Source organism: Paramacrobiotus metropolitanus, unplaced genomic scaffold (assembly GCF_019649055.1).
Source record: "Paramacrobiotus metropolitanus isolate TYO unplaced genomic scaffold, Prichtersi_v1.0 Parri_scaffold0000108, whole genome shotgun sequence".
Taxonomy (NCBI): Eukaryota; Metazoa; Tardigrada; class Eutardigrada; order Parachela; family Macrobiotidae; genus Paramacrobiotus; species Paramacrobiotus metropolitanus.
The window spans coordinates 178,818-199,354 of NW_026570328.1; the positions used below are offsets into that span (position 1 = coordinate 178,818).

The 20,537-nt window shown below is 43.1% G+C and overlaps 4 protein-coding genes across 4 annotated transcripts in view; 2 read left to right on the forward strand and 2 right to left on the reverse strand.

The window, feature by feature from the left end:
* LOC129597759 (DNA-directed RNA polymerase II subunit RPB2-like) lies at nucleotides 1–6,765 on the forward strand. The gene is made up of 13 exons (XM_055495427.1): nucleotides 1–348; nucleotides 968–1,221; nucleotides 1,409–1,741; nucleotides 1,800–1,958; nucleotides 2,209–2,877; nucleotides 3,127–3,410; nucleotides 3,486–3,752; nucleotides 3,985–4,681; nucleotides 4,750–4,968; nucleotides 5,323–5,430; nucleotides 5,517–5,791; nucleotides 6,044–6,239; nucleotides 6,326–6,765. The coding sequence occupies exons 1-13, from the start codon at nucleotides 333–335 to the stop codon at nucleotides 6,413–6,415; spliced, it is 3,567 nt and encodes a 1,188-aa protein (XP_055351402.1). The 5' UTR covers nucleotides 1–332; the 3' UTR covers nucleotides 6,416–6,765.
* On the reverse strand, nucleotides 6,613–18,871 carry LOC129597734 (uncharacterized). The gene is given in 10 exon segments (XM_055495397.1): nucleotides 6,613–7,818; nucleotides 7,877–7,918; nucleotides 7,984–8,558; nucleotides 8,614–9,462; nucleotides 9,465–9,743; nucleotides 10,114–10,271; nucleotides 10,365–10,412; nucleotides 10,780–11,346; nucleotides 16,322–16,856; nucleotides 18,730–18,871. Coding segments are annotated over 8 exon segments (2,997 nt in total). The 5' UTR covers nucleotides 11,313–11,346; nucleotides 16,322–16,856; nucleotides 18,730–18,871; the 3' UTR covers nucleotides 6,613–7,305.
* On the forward strand, nucleotides 17,033–19,460 carry LOC129597761 (PRA1 family protein 2-like). Its single transcript, XM_055495429.1, has 3 exons — nucleotides 17,033–17,766; nucleotides 18,085–18,302; nucleotides 18,618–19,460. Exons 1-3 carry the CDS (start codon nucleotides 17,576–17,578, stop codon nucleotides 18,782–18,784), a joined length of 576 nt encoding a protein of 191 aa, XP_055351404.1. The 5' UTR covers nucleotides 17,033–17,575; the 3' UTR covers nucleotides 18,785–19,460.
* LOC129597760 (WD repeat-containing protein 6-like) overlaps nucleotides 18,953–20,537 on the reverse strand; it is a 5,618-nt gene continuing 4,033 nt past the window's right edge. The window contains exons 7-9 of the mRNA XM_055495428.1: nucleotides 19,903–20,469; nucleotides 19,278–19,369; nucleotides 18,953–19,202 (exon numbers count right to left, since the gene is read on the reverse strand). Of these exons, the coding sequence (XP_055351403.1) occupies nucleotides 18,963–19,202; nucleotides 19,278–19,369; nucleotides 19,903–20,469 (899 nt within the window). The 3' untranslated portion in view covers nucleotides 18,953–18,962. The remainder of the gene's footprint in view (nucleotides 19,203–19,277; nucleotides 19,370–19,902; nucleotides 20,470–20,537) is intronic.

The following is a 20,537-nucleotide window of genomic DNA, read 5'->3' on the forward strand; positions in this document are numbered from 1 at the left end:
TGGCTGGCGTTCTGCGCTCAGTGCGCGAACGTGTGCGATACATTTGAGGACATTTTTTTATGTTTCAAGATCATTTTGATTTTATCTGGATCATTATACGAAATCAACGAATTTTATTATTTTTTAAAATTTGTAGTGAATTTGTACTCATCCGCGGATGCCGCATGAGCTCTCCGATAAAGGGCGAATCTGAAAACCTTCACCAATGATAGGCTCCAGAAACCCACCTTAGAAATCCGTCGGAATCTGTTTCGTTTATCAGTTTACTGTTTGTGTTTTATTCCCGAAGTAGTCGTGGTTAACTATTTCTCACGACTGCATCAATTAGAGCAATGGATTTTGACAACGGTCAGGAGATAAATGAACTTAAACATTTTCAGTTTTTTTAAAAATCAGAATTTACTGGGCTTTCTCGTTTTCCGTTCGTACTCAGTACTCTGATTAGTGCTGCTAACAAAGTCGTCGATGGTAGATTTTTTGTGCGGAGCATTGAACCGTTTATTCTTTTAAAAATTATGTGAAATACTTTACAAGCAAACTTCAATTTGCAAAGAATGTGCAAAATTAACCGAACAGTGTTGATAACATTCTTATTTGAAATATTAATAGAGTCATTGAAATTCCGAAGAATTTTCTCATTTTTGATTTTTCTTTCAAACTCTACAACGCCCAACGAAAAAGTAATTCAAATGGGTTGGAACAGCAAAATAAATAGTTGAATCGTTCAGTGATTATACAATAATTACCCCTAATGCCAGTTGAAAATGTGATGAACAAGCTCGCAGTGTGGTTAAAATAGCGTACGCTGCCTGGAACTGTGGTACATCGACATTTTTAATTATTTACCACTTACCATGGCTTACGAATCAACTACAAAATGCTTCGCTCCAGCTGTGAGCATTAGCGGTTATGTCGGTGGCATGAAGCTACTTATGTCTAACAATAAAAATCGTAATGTTATTTGTAGACATCGATATGGAAGCCCAGGACGGGTTCGACGCCGACCAGAGCAATGTTGCCGAGGAAATCGACCCAAATCTGTGGCAGGATGCTTGTTGGCTGGTAATTTCATCGTATTTCGATGAAAAAGGTTTGGTGCGGCAACAGCTGGATTCCTTCGACGAGTTCATACAAATGTCTGTCCAAAGGATTGTCGAAGACGCTCCCGCAGTGGAAATGGAAGCGGAAGCGCAACATATGGACGGTCAACTCGAACAACCGGTAAAGACCGTAAACAGTATAACTGACTGAATTTATAACAACGATTACACAACTTTTGAAGTCGTTGGTGTTTGAAAATTTTTTTTGAGTTTGATGGGAATTGTTTGTTATGTTTTCAGTCATGACTAGAGTAGTTAAATACTGTAATGTTTCTCTCTTCTCTTGTGAAAGAGGACTGATTTTGCAGACCAAGCACAGCTTAAAATTCGAGCAGATTTATCTGTCGAAACCAACACATTGGGAAAAAGACGGTGCACCTGTCCCGCTGATGCCCAACGAGGCACGCCTACGTAATCTCACCTATTCGGCACCGCTGTACGTGGATATCAGGAAAACCGTAACAAAGGCTGGCAAAGAACCGGAAGAAACGCTATACCCGAAAGTATTTTTGGGCAAAATTCCCATCATGTTACGATCGACGTACTGCTTGCTCAGTGGGATGAATGAACGTGATTTAGCTGAATTGAACGAGTGCCCATTGGATCCTGGCGGGTATTTTATCATCAACGGATCGGAGAAGGTGTTTTAAATTGTTAACGCAATATTTTGCTGAAGACATGACGTTTGCTCTTTTGCAGGTTATCATTGCGCAGGAAAAAATGGCTACGAATATCGTTTACGTTTTCAGCATGAAAGATTCTAAGTATGCCTTTAAAGCTGAATGCCGATCTGTCATGGAAAACTCAAGCCGCCCAGCTAGCACAATTTGGGTTAACATGCTTGCGCGAGGAGGCAAAGTAAGACAAAATGTCTTAAAACGCGCCTGAAATATTCTGTAATGATGTTAATCTGTACAATTATTATCTTCGTTTATTTGTATTGCGCAGGGATTATAGTCTGCTGTTAAGGCTTTAGCTTTTGGCTGTATATTATAGCTTTCTGTTATTACCGCAAAGGCATTAGGTACCGTGCTCTTAATAATTTTGTAAAGGTTTAGGGATTTGTTTTGAGATCCACTGTAGAGCTAGCTATGTTATTTGTCAACAGAATGTACGGAAATCCGCCCTTGGGCAGCGTATAGTGGCCATTTTGCCTTACATAAAGCAGGAAATTCCTATAATAATCGTCTTTCGGGCTCTTGGTTTCGTCGCCGATCGGGATATTCTGGAGCATATCGTCTATGATTTTGAAGACCAGGAAATGATGGAAATGATCAAGCCTTCCTTGGACGAAGCTTTCGTCATCCAGGAGCAGGATGTGGCTTTAAATTTCATCGGCGCTCGTGGTGCAAAACCGGGTGTTACTAGAGAAAAACGTATTAAATATGCCAAGGAAATTCTCCAAAAGGAAATGTTACCTCATGTTGGAACACACGAATTTTGCGAAACAAAAAAAGCCTATTTTCTTGGATACATGGTACATCGCTTGTTACTGGCCGCGCTTGGACGTCGCGAGTTAGACGATCGTGACCACTACGGAAATAAACGGTTGGACTTAGCCGGTCCGTTGTTGGCGTTTTTGTTTCGAGGATTGTTTAAAAATTTGTTAAAAGAACTGAAAATCAACGCGCAAAAGTATATCGACCGTGGGAGAGATTTTAACTTGGAACTGTCTATCAAAACGAAAATTATTACCGACGGGTTGCGATATTCTTTGGCCACAGGAAACTGGGGAGACCAAAGAAAGGCTCACCAAACCCGTGCTGGAGTATCTCAGGTGAGAAATTACACTAGGTACTCTAATGGAGTAATACATTTATTGGTCCTGACTTTTTGCCAGTGCGATTATTTAATAATTCGGAATTATTATGTTCTGTTTGAGCGTTTCTGGCTTACTTTGGTACCGTATTTTCTCAACTGAACGCCGTGACCGAAGCTGTTAAGTGAGAAAGTATGGTAGAAATGCACTGCACAAACTGTAACGAAATCGGTACTGATCGTCATTATGTCAAATTTGTTGTTTCAGGTGTTAAATCGGCTGACTTATTGCTCTTCGTTATCTCATTTGCGACGCCTAAATTCACCAATTGGCCGTGAAGGCAAGCTAGCCAAACCTCGTCAGCTGCACAACACTTTATGGGGAATGATCTGCCCTGCGGAAACACCCGAAGGTCAAGCGGTGGGTCTTGTAAAAAATCTCGCTTTGATGTCCTACATCTCTGTCGGCTCACAACCAGCCCCGATTTTGGAATTCTTGGAAGAATGGAGCATGGAAAATTTGGAAGAAATCGCCCCATCCGCAATTCTAGGGTGAACAAGTGTTTTCTTCATGTGTTGTAGATATTTGGTTGTTGCGTGGTTGTATGTCTGCTTTTGGTGCTGCAGTGCCACAAAGATCTTTGTAAATGGCTCTTGGGTGGGTATCCATCGGGATCCCGAGCAATTAATGGCCACTTTGCGGAAACTAAGACGGCAGATGGATATCATCGTATCTGAAGTGTCCATGGTCCGCGACATTCGGGACAGAGAAATTCGTATTTCAACCGATGCCGGACGAATTTGTCGGCCGCTTTTGATTGTAGAAAACCAGAAGATGCTTCTTAAGAAGCAACACATCGAATTGTTGGGAGACCGGGCAAACACGAGCTATAGGTATATTTAATCGACTTGTTTTGAAAGTCTTGAGCACTGTTGCGAATTTTCTCTAGCTTACATCCAACAGCATCTAAGTTTCAGTTCTAGGATTTTCCCAAATTTCGTCTGTTAGTTTAATTTTTAAACCATGTGCATTATATCCGACTGCGCTCATTGGAGGTAACATTATTTTTACAAACTTGGAAAATGTAGAGCTTGACTTATTCTGAAAATATGGTTTATTACACAGATGGCAAGATTTGATTGCTAGTGGTGTGGTGGAGTTCATTGATATTCAAGAAGAAGAGACCATCATGTGCGCCATGACGCCCTTCGATCTAGTTGACCGATCCGTCAGCGGTGACCGCCAGGCGTACTGCTCCACCTATACCCACTGCGAAATCCATCCCGCCATGATCCTCGGCGTATGCGCCTCCATTATTCCCTTCCCCGATCACAATCAGTCGCCCCGTAACACCTATCAATCCGCCATGGGTAAGCAGGCCATGGGAGTGTACATCAGTAACTTCAACGTGCGCATGGATACCTTGGCCAATGTTCTGTACTATCCGCAATCGCCACTGGTCACAACACGATCCATGGAGTATCTGCGTTTCCGGGAACTGCCTGCCGGGATCAACGCGGTAGTAGCCATTGCCTCGTACACGGGCTACAACCAGGAGGACTCCATCATCATGAACGCATCGGCCATTGATCGGGGGCTGTTTCGATCGTGTTTCTACCGCGCCTATCGGGACAGCGAGGGGAAGCGGATGAACGATAATGCGGAGACGTTTGAGCGACCGAATCGGTCCACGTGCAGCGGGATGCGAAATGCGGTGTACGAGAAATTGGACGACGATGGGATTGTGGAACCGGGCACACGTGTATCGGGGGATGATGTTATCATTGGCAAAACTATGACATTGCCCGCTTCGGACGATGATGTACGATCGGTTTATTTATGGCTAGAGAGTGGTGTAGTGACGAGCATTTTTGACGGTGATGATTGTAGGCAAGCGCCGGTCAAAAGCATTATACGAAAAAGGACTCGAGCACCTTCCTACGTGCCAGCGAAACAGGAATTATTGACCAGGTCTTGCTGACGGTGAATTCTGAGGGGCAGAAATTCTGCAAAATCCGCGTGAGATCCATCCGGATACCGCAGATGGGTGATAAGTTCGCCAGTCGGCACGGGCAAAAGGGCACTTGCGGTGTGACCTATCGTATGGAGGTATGTGATAATTTGTTGACGTCTGTTGACCTAAAATCGTATTGGAGAATTGGGCTGTGACTGCCCCTATGAGAATGAAGAGTTGGAGAATAATAGTACTAACTGTAAGGTCGCCTATTGGACGCGCACCATTAGTAAATTGGCAAATCTGATGAAACGTGCATATAATTTATTAGATACCTCGCATGTGTGTCAGGTAAGCATCATTACTTAAGGTTTCGTTATGCAAGTCTTTACAAGGAACTGATTGAATAGGTATTGATCACTGCGCATTTGCGGTAGATATGTGCTTGAGAGGCTCGACTTATTACCGCATATTATGAAGTCTGTTTGTCTAAATGGGTCCTATTTTAGGATATGCCTTTCACGGCGGAAGGTGTTGCGCCCGATATTATTATTAATCCACACGCCATTCCTTCACGCATGACTATCGGGCATTTAATTGAATGTCTTCAGGGAAAGGTGCGCTGGCTTGTTTATCCATCTTGTGTGCCGTCTTGAGCGCCTAATCGATAAGCGCATGACTGTTATTACTTACTTGCTTGTAGGTTTCAGCCAATAAGGGCGAAATTGGCGATGCGACGCCATTCAACGACACAGTCAACGTGCAGAAGATCTCCACACTGCTGCAGGATTACGGATATCATCTGCGTGGTAATGAGGTCCTGTACAATGGCTTCACGGGACGGAAAATTAATTCCCAGGTGTTTATTGGACCCACATTCTATCAGCGTCTCAAACATATGGTCGATGATAAAATCCACAGTCGTGCGCGTGGCCCGGTGCAGATTTTGGTTAGGCAGCCTATGGAAGGTCGTGCAAGGTGAATGCGCAGTTCCAATTGGTTCCAAAATATCCATCCTTTTCATGAAGTTGTAGTATAATTGTTTAATTGTGTTATTCCGCTTGTTCTAAAAGGCCTGTTTTGTACTACGGTGATTTGTTTTTGCAGTTGTCGTACATGCGGTATGTTTTATTTTAGTTTCCCGTCAGGCGCTCATAGCTTTTTGACGTAATTAATCAATACCGAAAGTGTGCAGATAGCAATTTTTGTAATTATCGAGTTGTTTTCTAGGGATGGGGGTTTGCGTTTCGGAGAAATGGAACGCGACTGCATGATCAGCCATGGAGCCGCACAGTTCCTTCGTGAGCGTTTGTTTGAAGTATCCGATCCTTATCGTGTTCACATTTGCAACACGTGCGGACTCATAGCGGTTGCGAATCTTCGCAACCAAACATTTGAATGCAAAGGATGCAGGAATAAAACTCAGGTATGTATTTGTGGTACTTCTACATCATATGATTCATTATTGTATTTTTCATGATGCCGTGAATCTTTATGGTTTCCGTTTTGCAGATATCGCAAGTTTGTGTCCCGTATGCATGTAAATTATTGTTTCAAGAATTGATGTCGATGAGTATCGCTCCTCGGATGATGCTTCAGTAATCCATCCATGTGATTTTAGTTGTGGAAAATGGCTTTGTCTTCAACGCGCTTCGGGTTAATCTACCGCTACTTTTACCAGTTTATCGATGCGATTGTTTTAAATTTTTTTGTCATTGATGGCTGCTTTGAAGCATCTATGTAGGTACGAGTATGTATGATAATTCCTCTCATTGTTGACGACGTTCACGTTATTACGGCCAAGGACATGCCAGTTTAATAGGGCGTAATTTTTATATGCTTGTGGTTACAAAGCGACTGCTGATCGCCAAATAGCATAAAAACGTGAACTGTTATTGAAAAAAAACAGGAAATACTGTATGAAATAAACAACAACAACAAAATAAACTCTGATTTCCAAAAGAAACATACTAATACAGCCGTAGCATGTAGAGGTGCGTCAATCAAGACAACCAAAACTACCAGCCAACAGTGAACACACATAACCGCGCAAATGAAATCAGCCATATATTAGCCACCAAAGAAGACGAGCTTCAGCCGGGGTTCCCGAATTAGCGTGTGCAGTCCAATAACTTCTTTCCGTATAACTCTTGTAACCGTCCACAATAGGCCATTACTGTTTCGTGCATCGATGTGCATTGCATTTACGAATCTGACGACGTCTCTCTCACACTCCAGAGCCAGCACAAAAACGAAAGTAGTCGAACATAATGCCAAAATCAAAGAAGATGATCGGAATTTTCCACAAATAGACAAACGGAATAAAACACGTCGATTAATACAATCAAAAAAGCGACGACATATAAACCCTAGGCTGTTCTCCATTTTGTAAACGGTTAGAAACAAAGCCACTATAATACAACGAAATGTGCAAAATCCCTCCCATCCTCCAGGTCCCCCTCGACCCCTCCCCACATTTCACTCCATGTCGCTCACACCATATTCAACTGTGATTTCATACTGTCAGCCATGCTGCTGGCGCTATTGCGCGCGGCCAACATGGGCGCCGGACGGAAATGCGTCTGTACATAGGGAACAGGCGGTGGCATAAACGCCCCATCATTCACCTTTCCCCCAGCAGTTTTGTCATCCGGTTTTAGCCGGCCCACCAACGCTGCGTGATGGGGAATGCTGACCTTCACCGTGTGCCGCTGGGGTATGGGCTTCTCCGGTTTCGTGGGCGGCGGCAGAGGAGGTGGCTTGTCCACGCGACTCGCCGGCAGCTCTGTGCGCGGTTCGTTACTAGGGGTAACGCTGCCGATGCGGTGTATGACCGAAGTCCGCGCTGGCGGTATCGCTGGCGCCGGTGATGAGGAAACCGGTTGGGATGGCGGGGGCAATGTGGCAGGCAGGGCAACTTTCACAGCTGGCACCGCAACCGATGCGGCACTGTTAACGGGTCGGTTCATCTCTGCTTTCCACTGCCGGTATTCAGCCAATGATAACTGCAACAAAATAATCATTAGTACTTTAGCCCTTCTAAACTTGCGTACTTCTGAATACCTTTTTAGTAGGAGTAACCGGCAGAGAATTCCGGGAATTCACCTACAAACAGACCGACACACTATAACTAATTTCGCTAAAAAACACACCTTGCTGCGTTGACTTACCGTTGGTGATGGTACTGCCGGTACACTGGATTCCTTCAGCTTCTCGTCGGGTTTTTTTGTCGCCGGGGCAGTGTGTTCGTTCGGCACGGCTGACTGTGCCGTCGACTGTGACGTTGCGATCACTTCCCCGCCGCTTGACTGCACGGTCTTACTGGCTGACTTGCTCAACACATCAGCTGATTTGGCGGCTCCAAGGCCGCTGCCATCTGGCACCGACAAGCGTACATTCTCCGACTTTTTCTCGGATCGTGGCAGTCTGGCGGTGTTTTTCGCTGTCTCCTGGCCCATCATTCGTTGCAGCACGTCACTTTTAGGAATATCCGACTCCATCTTCACAGAGGCCATGCACTCCTTGCGGAGTGTTTGACTGTTGTGATGAGCGCGCTCTTCGTCCCGATTCTTCTGCATACTTTCCTCGATCATAGCCCGCACCGTTCTCGATCGTTTCAACGGCAGTATGCCTCCATATCGCGCCAAACAGGACTGCGTCAGTGGCCTCGCTGTACTTTCCAAATCCTTCAACTGCGCAGCGGATTCATCCGCTATCGACGAACACTCTGATGTGGATGGTATTACTGAAAAACACCAAATAAATCATTAACTTAATAAAAACGGAAATCTATTCATTACGGTTAAAAAAAACATCATGAAGACAACATACGTGTTGGCTCATCTTCTTCCTTGTACCGCGCAAAACAGCCTTCTTCAATCCGTACAACCGATACAGCCGGCATCGTTCCGCCGTGAATTTGATCTGCTCGAATTCTTCACTGGCGCTGTACGCCCGATTCCTTCGCGTGGCCTTCTGCATATCCGTTTCCGTTTGCATATCCGCCATGGAACTATAGTACGCGTCGATGAAGCTCACTGTTCGTATCTTCCGCTTATTCAACGGCAGCATCACCATGGGTAGACCCATTTCAATGTCATCCATCAATTCTCCCTCCTTCTTCCGCTTCTTCATGCTATTCAACTCAATCCGTGCATTATTCTCTTCACCGTTTTCTGTCGACCTGCTGACGGCGTTATTACGCAACCGCAAGGAAAACCGTGACTTCTGCTCAGCGGTTGGTACAGCTGTTGTCGGCGTTTCCACATTCGTCGGCGACTCCACTTTTTCGGATAAACTGGATGGACTCTCCGGAAGCGGTAATGGCGAATCTTTTTCCACATACCTTTCCACTACCGATTTCGCACGGTATGCAAAACGTTTGGCTTTCAGTGAAATCTTTACCGGGGTGCTGATCGGTGCACTGGTCGATGCCGGCGCCGCAAACTGTTCACTAATAACGATCGGATCACTGCTAGTGGGCAGGGGAGGCGGAAAATCAATAATACTGGCAAAAGGTGGTGACGGAGGAGGATTTGTGCTCTCGCCATGGCTCTGGTGGCTCTCGTCGTCGAGGTGTTCCCGTTCTTTCGTGGACTCACGCGTCGGTGAGCCGAGAGAATTCTCATCGTGAGTCCGTTTACGTTTTTCCTTTTATCGCGACGCTCTTCCATCCGCTTGAACATTTGCTCATATTGAAGAATTTTCCTATCATCTCGGGATAATTCACCACAATCATCGGTGCGATGAGTGGATTTCAGCACCGCTTCGACTGAAGACTGACGAGAGCGGGTTTCGCTGGTCGTAACGCGTTTCTTATCGGACTGAATGAGATCAGGCTGGCGAGGAGTGGGGGTGGTGGGGGGTATACTGGTGGTGTCCGCCGACTTCTTACGGCGTGCGTTCTTATTTTTGGGAATTTCTGTAGACCCTACCATTAATCAACAAAAACACAGCTGTGAAAACATCTCAAGGCAAATAAAAGCACGTCAGAATATAAAAACCGCAAAGAATACTCCGGGACACCATAGTAAATACGCTTGAAAAAAGGATAATGTCAGAAGCATACGGAGCTGGATGATCACATACTGATCAGCAGCACGGAAACTACTTTTTACTATTCCTGCTCTGTATCATACGTCATTTCGGAGTTCGAAATACGCACAAGTGTCACAGGTTGAGCAATATTAAACAGATCCGCTAAACAGGGAAAATCATCGATTATGGGAAAAAACCGAGTGCGATAAAGTTACAGAAAAATTACCTAAAAAACGACACTTCTATCCAAACAGTGTTCCTACCTGAGAGTTGATTATCGCGTGGCATCAGACTTCGATGCAGTTCTCTGGCCTCATCATGCCGCAGGGGTCGAAATGTGAGGGGATCGCAAACTTCGCACAGGTAGCAGTCTGGCACGGTGGCCGGCTCAATGCCCATACAGCCAAAATGCTGCCACACCCTGGACAAGCACAAACAGCGCATTTAAAAATAGAGCTCACAAGTACGTCCAACGCAACGATTCCATGACACTATCAAATTTTGTGAGACTTACTCGCATTGTTCACACTGGATCTGCTTGTCGAACATATCGCTGAATCCGCTGGAAAGACAAAACAACATCGTATTTATTACCCGGACAGAGGAGTAAGATTTGCTGAATAACAGCCATCCACTACGTGTCTACGTCGCATTCAACGTTCATCTTCGATCCACAAAAAACAACTTAGTAAACCGACAACGTCAGCAACTTTTCGGTAACTGCCACGCAGAAATTGCTTGCACTTAATGGTAAGTGCAAGTGGACTCGAATGACAACCAGAGCCGCGTTTGACCGATTTGACAATTTGCCAAACAGCGTATGGACAAATCCAATCAAAATCATCACAAATAAGCTACAAAATGCTTATAAGCCATTTGGAAGCTCACCTACAGCTATACATCATTTAGTAAAACTTCGAAAAACTTACCAAATACATCTGATAACGTAGTCGGTATCCGAATCTTCCTCGATATCCTGCTCACGGCTCTTGGTTGCTTTCTTTGTTCTCCCAATTTTCGACCTGACTTTCTTGGTCTTCCTTGCGCTACCCACTTTCCGTTTCGTACTAATCGCAGTGACCACATTACGTCCATGGTCGGATGCTGCCTCAGCAGCGCAGAGTCCGTTATGAGATGCATCGGGACTCAAATGACTACTGCCGACCGGCCGTCGGTAGCTAATGCTAATGCTCCCGTCAGTCTGCGGTGACGATGCGCCCGACGATGTGGACAGGCGATGCGGAGAGTTGACGGCTTTCTGCGACGGGACCACGTGATCTGGACTACTGGACTTTGACGATGAATTCGAATCAGAGTTCAGCGATGTCGATAGCGATAAAGATGCGTTCAGGGCACCGACGATGGGATTATGATCGTGAAATTTGCTTATAGTAACAGTGTCAAGTGCTTCTGGTTTGTTGTTTTCATCACGATCCCTGACGGCATCGTATGTTTCACCCATGATGAGAGTAGCCTCCGCAGCATCCACGAATCATCTATATAAAGAACACGAGAAATGCATACAACACTAAAAATGATTTTCTTTGCTACACAAAGTGAACCAGCTACTAATTATCAACTAGCATAGGATTTTACCAGTCTCTTTTGTAAAATCAACCGAAATATCAAAAAAATGCCACCATATTCTACATTTTGTTCAAGGGCCTTTGCACTGGCCTTGCAATTTTTGATTCCTCGTTTACGGCGCGCCTAATTTACTGTAGGCGTCGTCGCCGTGAATTCAGAGACATACCTAAATTTCCCATTAAATTCGAGAAGGAAACCCGACTGACATACATACAAAGTTTTGTAACTCTGCGTTATGCAGGCTATGTTATTTTCTGTCATTCCGTGAGACTCCCTTATGCAGCGCACTTGAAATGAAATTGTCAGCCTCACAATCCCACTAATTCGGTCAATCTACCCCCTTATGTTTACCATGGCCGATGTTTATGGTTCGCCGAAAAGCGAATTCGAAGTAAGGCAGTTTTATTGTATACGTGTCCTACAGCAGCGCCAAATGGATAATAATCGTCATAGATATGCAGCTTTGTGTATGTAAAAAACTTTCGAGTTGCCAACTCCAACAAAAACGATCGGTAACCAACACACAAGCATCAAGATAATTCACGCATTTCATAACGCCGCCAGCAAAACTAGCCTGTTGTTTTTTGTCGTGGCGTTTGTTCGCAGATACGTACAAAGAATGAAATGATTCATAGTAGTTTCGCATAAGCAAAGTCAGAAAACCAAACGGTTATATCGTACCATCTGGTTACGCTTACTGACACTCGAAGCGATCGCTAGTCTCGCTACCGTAGGTTGTCTCGTTTATGAAAACCATTTTTCCACAGCATTTAAGCCCATCTGTGTCTCATTTCGTACCGGGAAATTTCACCAAAGCGTGTGCAACAATTAAATGCATAAATCATGTTCCGCAATTCATCTGTTTGTAGAATTTAAATTTGACCACTGCAAAGGCGTAAACCTAAATTTTCAAGTTAACTGCAAGTCCTACACCAGCACGACCTATCTCTATGAACAACAGTACAGTACCCAAATCAACAATCAAACCACAGGGTAAATTTTGAATTTTCGTTAGGCCGACGTAGGCCAGCAAGTTGGGTTCATGCTCGGATACGAATGTCTCTTGCAGCTTGCCACACTTATAAATAGGACAGTCTCAGCCAACTCAAGTATTTTTCATCGAAAGAAAACATGCTCAGCAAGCTATGGAACCAATACAATTTAACGACCGATCGATCGGACTAAAGTATATAACCATGTTATTCAGATCAAGCTCAAGCTCAGCAATACGCAAATGATAAATCCTGTTCCCTACCAAACAGCATGATTGACTTGACGTCTAATTTCTTAAAATCATCGGGATTGTTAGTTATCTTTAGGCATCTGCGAAATGCAAGCCAACAAAGCAACAAAAACAGTGTGACCACTGACTAACGACAGTGCTACAGAGCACACCAGCCACCAGGTACGAATACTTCAGGTACGAGTACTTACTCGTACTGAAAAAATACATTCCATTTATATGGCCAATTTACACGCATTATCATTTTGGGCAGATTTATGCGCGTTCGAACCATAGACATATATTTCAGTTTTTTTTTAAATTTTGGAAGAATACGGAAAAACTGGAAAAGCGAGTACACTCATTTCCACCATGAACTGCCCTCCGTCGGCCTTTGAAAACCAAAGAATGCAAAACGCGCTTATCAGGCGGTAGGATCCACGGAGGCCTACGCACTCCGATAACCAGATTCTGTGGCTATCAACTACACTGCTTATGCCACATCGAAGTAAACTGTGCACTGACGCAACTCCAGGCACGGTCTCATGTTTGGATCTCGCGGAAAATCGATCGATTCTCCAAAATATCCTGTCAAGTGATGTGTTGCTCCTATCCATAGGTGCAGCCTTCTCTCAAGACCTTTTAGGCATTATGCCAATCAATAAGTACATTTAGCTACAGTATATTTCCAGTTTCCGTGTAATAATAAACCAATTTACATTTTTCGTAGCTTTCATAATTTCAGAAAATGGTCAACGACTAGTGACATGTACAGAATCTCCAGATACGGCCAGCAAGTATCTCTATCTGGTCAAACAGTTTCCAGAATTTAACACGTAATCGTGACGCAGCTGTTCATATTTATAAATTTTATTATTAAACAGCAGACATACGGCAAATAATCGACAAAAGAATTCACATCTTAATTTCATCTGCTTCTGGGATCGTTTGTTAACCGAAACTAATACTAATCTGAAAACCATCCAGTAAAACATTATACCAAACAGTTCATCGCAATCACACCAAAATCAATCCACGTAATATTAATGTATTTACAGAAATGTAAGTATTAAAAAAAATCAGAAATCAACGTCAACAACTTCAGCCGTCTTGCGTATTTCACACGTTAAGGAAATCGCTAGCCCAGGAAAATTTTGCCGAACCCCAGTGAACAAAGTTTTAAAACAATTCAGAATTTAAACCACTGGAATAAAAAAGCGAAGCGAGAACAACTACAACCAAGAACTTGTCAGGAGATAGTGAGAAAACCCATTACAAGGGTTTTGTACTGCAAAATTGCAAGTGATTGGAGTCCAAGCAGAAGGAAATGCGCACACGAAATCCACATCGATGCCAGATTAGCAGAAGCAAATCGATATGAGTTCCTGTGCCACATCACAGTGCACCATGCTCGAGTATGCGGCTGACAGCGCCGTAGCGGCATATTATAGGTCTCTCCTAGTTAGACTGACAAGTGAAAGCCTGCGTGAAACCAGTTTGTGAGTGAGCTAGCATGCAGGCTGTTTGGAGAAATCCTTTTGGGTATTTATTCCTGCGCTTTTTGATTTCTGAGTAATAACATCACTCGACATGTCCGCTAGCGTATAGTGGAAACCGGTTTGGTTCCTTGTTTAAATGCAGCCCGTAAAATTAGCCTCGAAAACACTGTCAGGTTTTTTCTAACCTAATTAATTAAGTCAATTTCCTTTTCTGTACATCACCATTAGGAATATGCTCCAAATGGTTAATTATTACAGAACGCCAACTTACGGTATATGGTACTAGTATACGAAAGCTAATAAATCAACCGGCAAATGAACTGTTGAATTCTGTTGCCTCTTTATCACGGCTCCCTTGTATAAGGCTAGTTTGTCGATTTTAACATTTTCACCGAAATTAAAACCGAGTACCACCGTACAAACCGCTGCCAGACCATAAGTTATTTTATCCTTGTTATCGCTGTGCTTTTCACAGGTGCTATCTTCAACTATCACCATCAGCCCAATTGTAAAAATATACGTCTCAAAGATTATCCGCTAACGCACTGCGAAACAAGTCCATACCGGTAAACACGGCCCCCAGAAGAATAGGCAGAAATTATGCTAATCGACTGCCACGTCAGTTGCATAAAACTTATCCTTTTCTGAAAGCCTGTTGAAGGTTTATTTAAGCACAATAAAGAGATATCTGGCTAATATCAACGCTACTGAAACTATTGCCGGGCAAGAAATAACCAGAAAGCTTTCCAGCTGCAGTGCTCTGAATTAAACCAGTACTTCGAATGCAGAGTCTGCAGACAAAGACTTAGACAACTAAAATCTACGGGTTTTTTTTCATTTTTCATTTCACAATTTTACAGCGAAGGCGCAACATCAGGATGGTTACAGAAATCCAGTCATTAAAGCGACAACTCGGAAAGCCTCCCATTGCGTTCCGCAGTTCGGGAACGGCGAACCAATTCATTTTACCGGTAGACAATTATCACAAGGTAACAAAAAAGCTAATAATAATCGCTAGAACGGTTACTATATTATTCTGATTCGGTTCGGTCACGTGGAAATAATTTCATGACGCAGAGAAATTCTAATGATCACGGAAACAACACGCCGAATGCCTCCGACCGTATGCTGTATGCCGTATGGCGGTGCTCGCTGATGCACCTATTCCATTCCCGTCGTAACTTACCGCTTCAGAAATGAGTATCAGAATTAACTATGAGATTTTTGTCTGTGTTAACAACAAAACTAACACTACATTCTCGAATTAACCAAGCAAAATACCACGATAAATTCTATGCAGTATGGAGGATACGAAAAACCAGCTGTCAAAGCTGGCGGATCTGGATCACGCCAGTTTTGAAAACCAGGAACGGTTGCCCCAAGAAGATCTTTCTTATAGCCCGGTTATGGCCTGTCATGTGAAATAAATCAGATAAATGTTGAAAAAAACCAAATCGTATTTGTAACTTGTTGCCACTTTGCGGCTTTGCCTGTCGAAATTGCAAGAGATGCTTTAATAAAAAAATTAGCAAAAACAAGATATTTTCGATAGCCGTGTTTCTAACTCTTAACAATTCTACTCCATGCTCTTTGATCACTGAAAACGATGCCACATGAACATGACGAGATTGCTAATAATACGGTTACTGTACTGTTTTAGTGTGGGAGCCTAATCGTAAGCAAACTTCACGCAAAAGGGTTCTCAGATTGTTGTCGGCTAAATAAGATTTCAAACCCTGCTCGCTATTACTCAAGTTTCGAATTAACATATTATTTTGGTACTCGTAGCAGTAATTAATTCACATTAATTTCGACCATTTCCTGATTTCAATATAGGTTACTCACTGTGATACTTAATAAAACCACCATATCCACGCCACAAATACAGTACTGTACTCGCTGCTGCCATAAATTCCTTAAGACGCCGCTCTTGAAAATCTGCCCTGTTTGGCCAATCTTGGTTCTTTGTTAGAATGATGATAGTGATTACTGTTAGTTTCTTACACTGTTAAAAACTTAACAATTCACTCGCCCAACTGTTCAAACAAACGGTTCCTACTGCGTCAAGAACCCCGTGCTCATAATCATTAATCGCGTAGTAAAACAATCACAGAACAATAGAATTAATAAAAAAAATGAAAAAATTATGTGAGAGCGACTTACCTACCATCGCAGATTCGTGGGTCAAAAATCCTTATTACTCCCAAATTCCAGTAAATAAATGCAGGTCAGTATTCAGTTTCTGTTATGTTATTCCTGTTCCACGGCGGAATTGCGCTCACATTCACGTTTGCGCGAATTAACACACTGAACAGTAGGCCGATGTACAATTCTAAAACATCCTCAACAATTTTAGCGCCTTGAAAAATTCTCCAGCAGTACTTTCCGACAACTGACTGGTGAGGTGATAACAATTCAAGATAGCGATATACAATCTCATTACGGAATTGCTGATAATTTCCATGCCAAAGTTCCAAACTTCGTTACTGCCAGCGATCGGTTTCGTCAGTCCAGGTGCCTCGCATCAACTTGCAGCCGTGCAACAACTCGCGGCTGCTCTACGCTGGCGTTTCACCATTCAGAATTCACCAATCGGAGCTGCACCAGAACGCCTTTGTGTCAGTGATGGCCGGAGGGTAAGCCAGCAGTAAATACCGGGAAGTATTGACGTGTATTCTTTTAACATTGCAACAAATCTCTGAAAATTAATACAAACGAACATGTAGTTTTTTTTTATTGAGGCGCACTTTTCCGTCGACAATTCAATAATAATTTGGACGTCGAAGTTATGCACTCCAACAGTTACCTAAAATTCTATAAATATTATTAGTTTTCTTTCAACTTGCATTTCAGACCTCGTATTCTATGTTGTACTTGTATCGTATCGATTTGAATGCCTGTTTTATCGATCACCAGTTTACCACGGCTAACAGCCAAGTCGGATCGCCCTATCGCCATTACTGAGGTCTCATAAATGCACACTACGCATACGAGATCCTAAGCGGAAAGCATTCGCATGAGTCATCCAGCTTTCAAATTAAATTCTTCGAAAACGCACGTTCTATACGTGTCCGGCTGAAAGAGTTCACGCACAGGCTCTGCTATGCCAACTGCCAAGAGATTGTAGACTGCGGCTGTGCGGCAAACACAGTTGGAAGCTTGTGCAAAGCAAACGATATGAATTCAATCGTCATCACGTTATTTCAAAAGGAAATGGTACTAGTAGTAACTAATGCCAGCCAAGCACTTTGTGTTTGCAAAATACGTTCCGCCCTGTTAAACCACTTGCAGCGAAATTTCTTACCAGTGCTTTTTCTGCAAGCTTGTGTTTTTGCCCTTGTGCGCCTGATCTGACGAGAGGTTTCTTGCTTGTGCATTATTTGTAGTTTTACACTATTATACACAAAATACTTCCTTATGGCATCAAGCGAAGGACAAAACGTTCAGTTTCCACCCTTTCGAGGGTTGCAGGATTTTTTGTTGGATTCACGCTTTCAGCTGCCGAGTTTCAATGATCAGTCACGCTGGGCAAATCGTGTATTAAATAATCTGCTGTACTACCAGGCAAATTATTTCGCGGTGGTACTGCTGGCCATTGCCCTAATAGGGTAAGTGCTTGAGCGGCAAAATCCTAAATAATCCTCGAATTCTCCGCCAAAAATTAAGCGTTAATATGTGGGAGAAAATTTAAAATTAATGCCACTTTACACTGTGAAGATGTTACTCTTGAAATGCTACTGGAGTGTTACTTACTAATGCTTTTACATATGTGATGACACTGCGACCGTTAAAACTTTTTTAATGCATAACTAAAATTTTTGAAATATGAAATCATTAATGTTACTGAGATGGCTATATTATTTGTCAAATAATATTATAATAATATACGCATTTAGGAATGATAACCAGTACTTTGTGATTTGCAGTTTAATCTTCCCCGCGGAATTTTTGTACGGGATAGTGGGAACCCTTTGTGCAATTCTGACAGCGGTTGTTTTGTTATCGAAGCACCATTTAATGAGACAACTCAGGGGATCCTATCCCTGGGCAGCACTGGCCATTGTAGCTGTTCTGGGCTTCGTGGTCGTCACTGAACTCCGTGATATTGCAGTCTTCGCATTTCCCTTTGCTTTTTCAGTTTTATGTAAGTACTGTAAACTCAAACACGCATGCAGCTGCAGCAATACTATAATTGTTATATCTAAAAAATCGAAAACGTTTTATAAACACTTAAAAACTGTTGTCCGATAAACCAGATTTTGAATGTTCAAGGGCAATTAAGACACTCGTAAAACGGTTTTCGGACAAGTCAGACATTTAACCGAGCCCACATCCTGACAAATTGCAAATATACCCTTACTCTAGCATGTGCTCGATCAGATTCCTAAATGTCAAATTGCATTGCAACATAATATCAGCTGCCCACGCTCTCTGGTATTGAAACGCTTCTATTGTCTAGTGATCTACATCCATGCGTCTTTGAGGACGAGGAACATTAAGAATCGTTTCAACAACAAAATGGAGCAGATGGGCCTGAAACGAAGCCCAATGGGAATGCTGATTGAACTGACCGGCTATGAAATCCAAATGCGACTTTTCACAGCGGCTGAGGACGCCACCATGTGACTGCTAACGGAATTGCCATTCCGCATCCGTCGGCTGCTGCATGATATCATGGAAAACTGGAGTTAAGATTTCGCTACAGGACTTCCGCTCCATATCTCAGGCCTTTCTAGTCTGCATTATTGTGATATACCCGTAGTTCCTATGCACCGTTCCCGCTGCCGCTCCATGTTCGACGTTGCTAAGTAATCGCAGTGTCCGATGTGACGCGCAGTTTCATCAGCTCAAATCCCGCACCCACAACCGCAACATAATAAACTTCCCCATTATTAGCTGCATCCTGGTAATAATCTGCAGCGCTCATGGATTGAATTCGTGGAAATGTTTGCAGCGCAGAACTCAGAGCGCTGCAGCGCAGAGAGTGACAATGGAAAGCAGCAACATCGGCAACTGATGTGTACACAACTCCAAGGTTTTCGATCTGTAAATGTAAATATCCGATTATACTTTAAAAGTTTTATTGCGTATTTGTACCATCGCAGTTATCTGTCCTTACTGCAGCGTCCTCATATTTAATGGCCCATAATTTTATTGTCTGGTCTTTGGAGGCTGTTAAAATCCGATTTGATTGTTCGAGAATGTGTACTCCTGCAACAAACAAACAAATTTCGGTTGACTACTTACTAGTAATGTTGTGAAACCGCGCTGACATAAATACATTACCTGGAATGCAAAAAAGTAATACCCTGCTATATTATATATTGAAATAATGACCAAGAATGGGTGTACCGTTTGCAAAAACAAGTAATTAATTTCACAACAAAAACAGAAATCCAGAAGTAACGGTTTATTATTTGATTGAATCTTTCTCTGTAATACATGACGTTGTGGGCGTGTTATTTTCTGTATACACCTCAATACGTAGGGTAGGGAACTATGATTCACCCCCCCCCAGATCCACAGACGTTGAAGACAAACAATAATGTATTCCAAATGTTTAAATACGTTTGATATTGCAATATCAAGAGAAAACACCGACGCAATTACGAATTGTGGGAAACGTGATATTCACAAATGTCAACGAACACACATTTCTATCGATAGAAGTATCGTTAACTCGTAATCCTTCAAAGTTCACGACTACAAATACAGTTACTTATAACTCTTTCTGATCACCTTACCAGTAATCTGCGCAGCGTGAGCATCTTGTTTGGTAATACGTATTACGGTGTCCGGGTTATCCAAAACATCGCATCCCGGAAAACACAGTACGCATATTGAACCATCGTCCGCGCCGGAAGCGATTCTGTAGCAGCGGTTTCGGTCACACCCCACATCCACAGCGTCCACTCCTGACTGGTGGCAGGAGAAACTACCATTCTGTTGACTTTCACTAATATGAAATTCCAGCGAATCTAAGTAATTCGACAGGTCGAAAATGGCTATCCGACCGGATGTCAAGCCGGCAAGTAAGGCCATCCTTTCTCTCATTTTCACTAGATGTACATGTAAAATACAGTGCTTCAGCGGTCCCACGGTGCCGCAGTGATGCAAATTACGTGTCCCGCTATTCCGGAACAGTTTCACCTGGCCGTCACTTGTGCCGGCAGCAATAAGATCAACAGTAGTATCCAAGGCGCACGAATACACATCCATAATTCTTGCATCGGGATCCAATGCCGTTTTGTCTGACCATCGTTTGCGAACTACAGGAAAAGGAGTGTAATCGGAGGCTTTGACGATGTTTCCTACAATTCAGAAACGAAAACCACTTTCATGTTCTGAGTCTTAACCATTTAAAACAATGCGAACCACC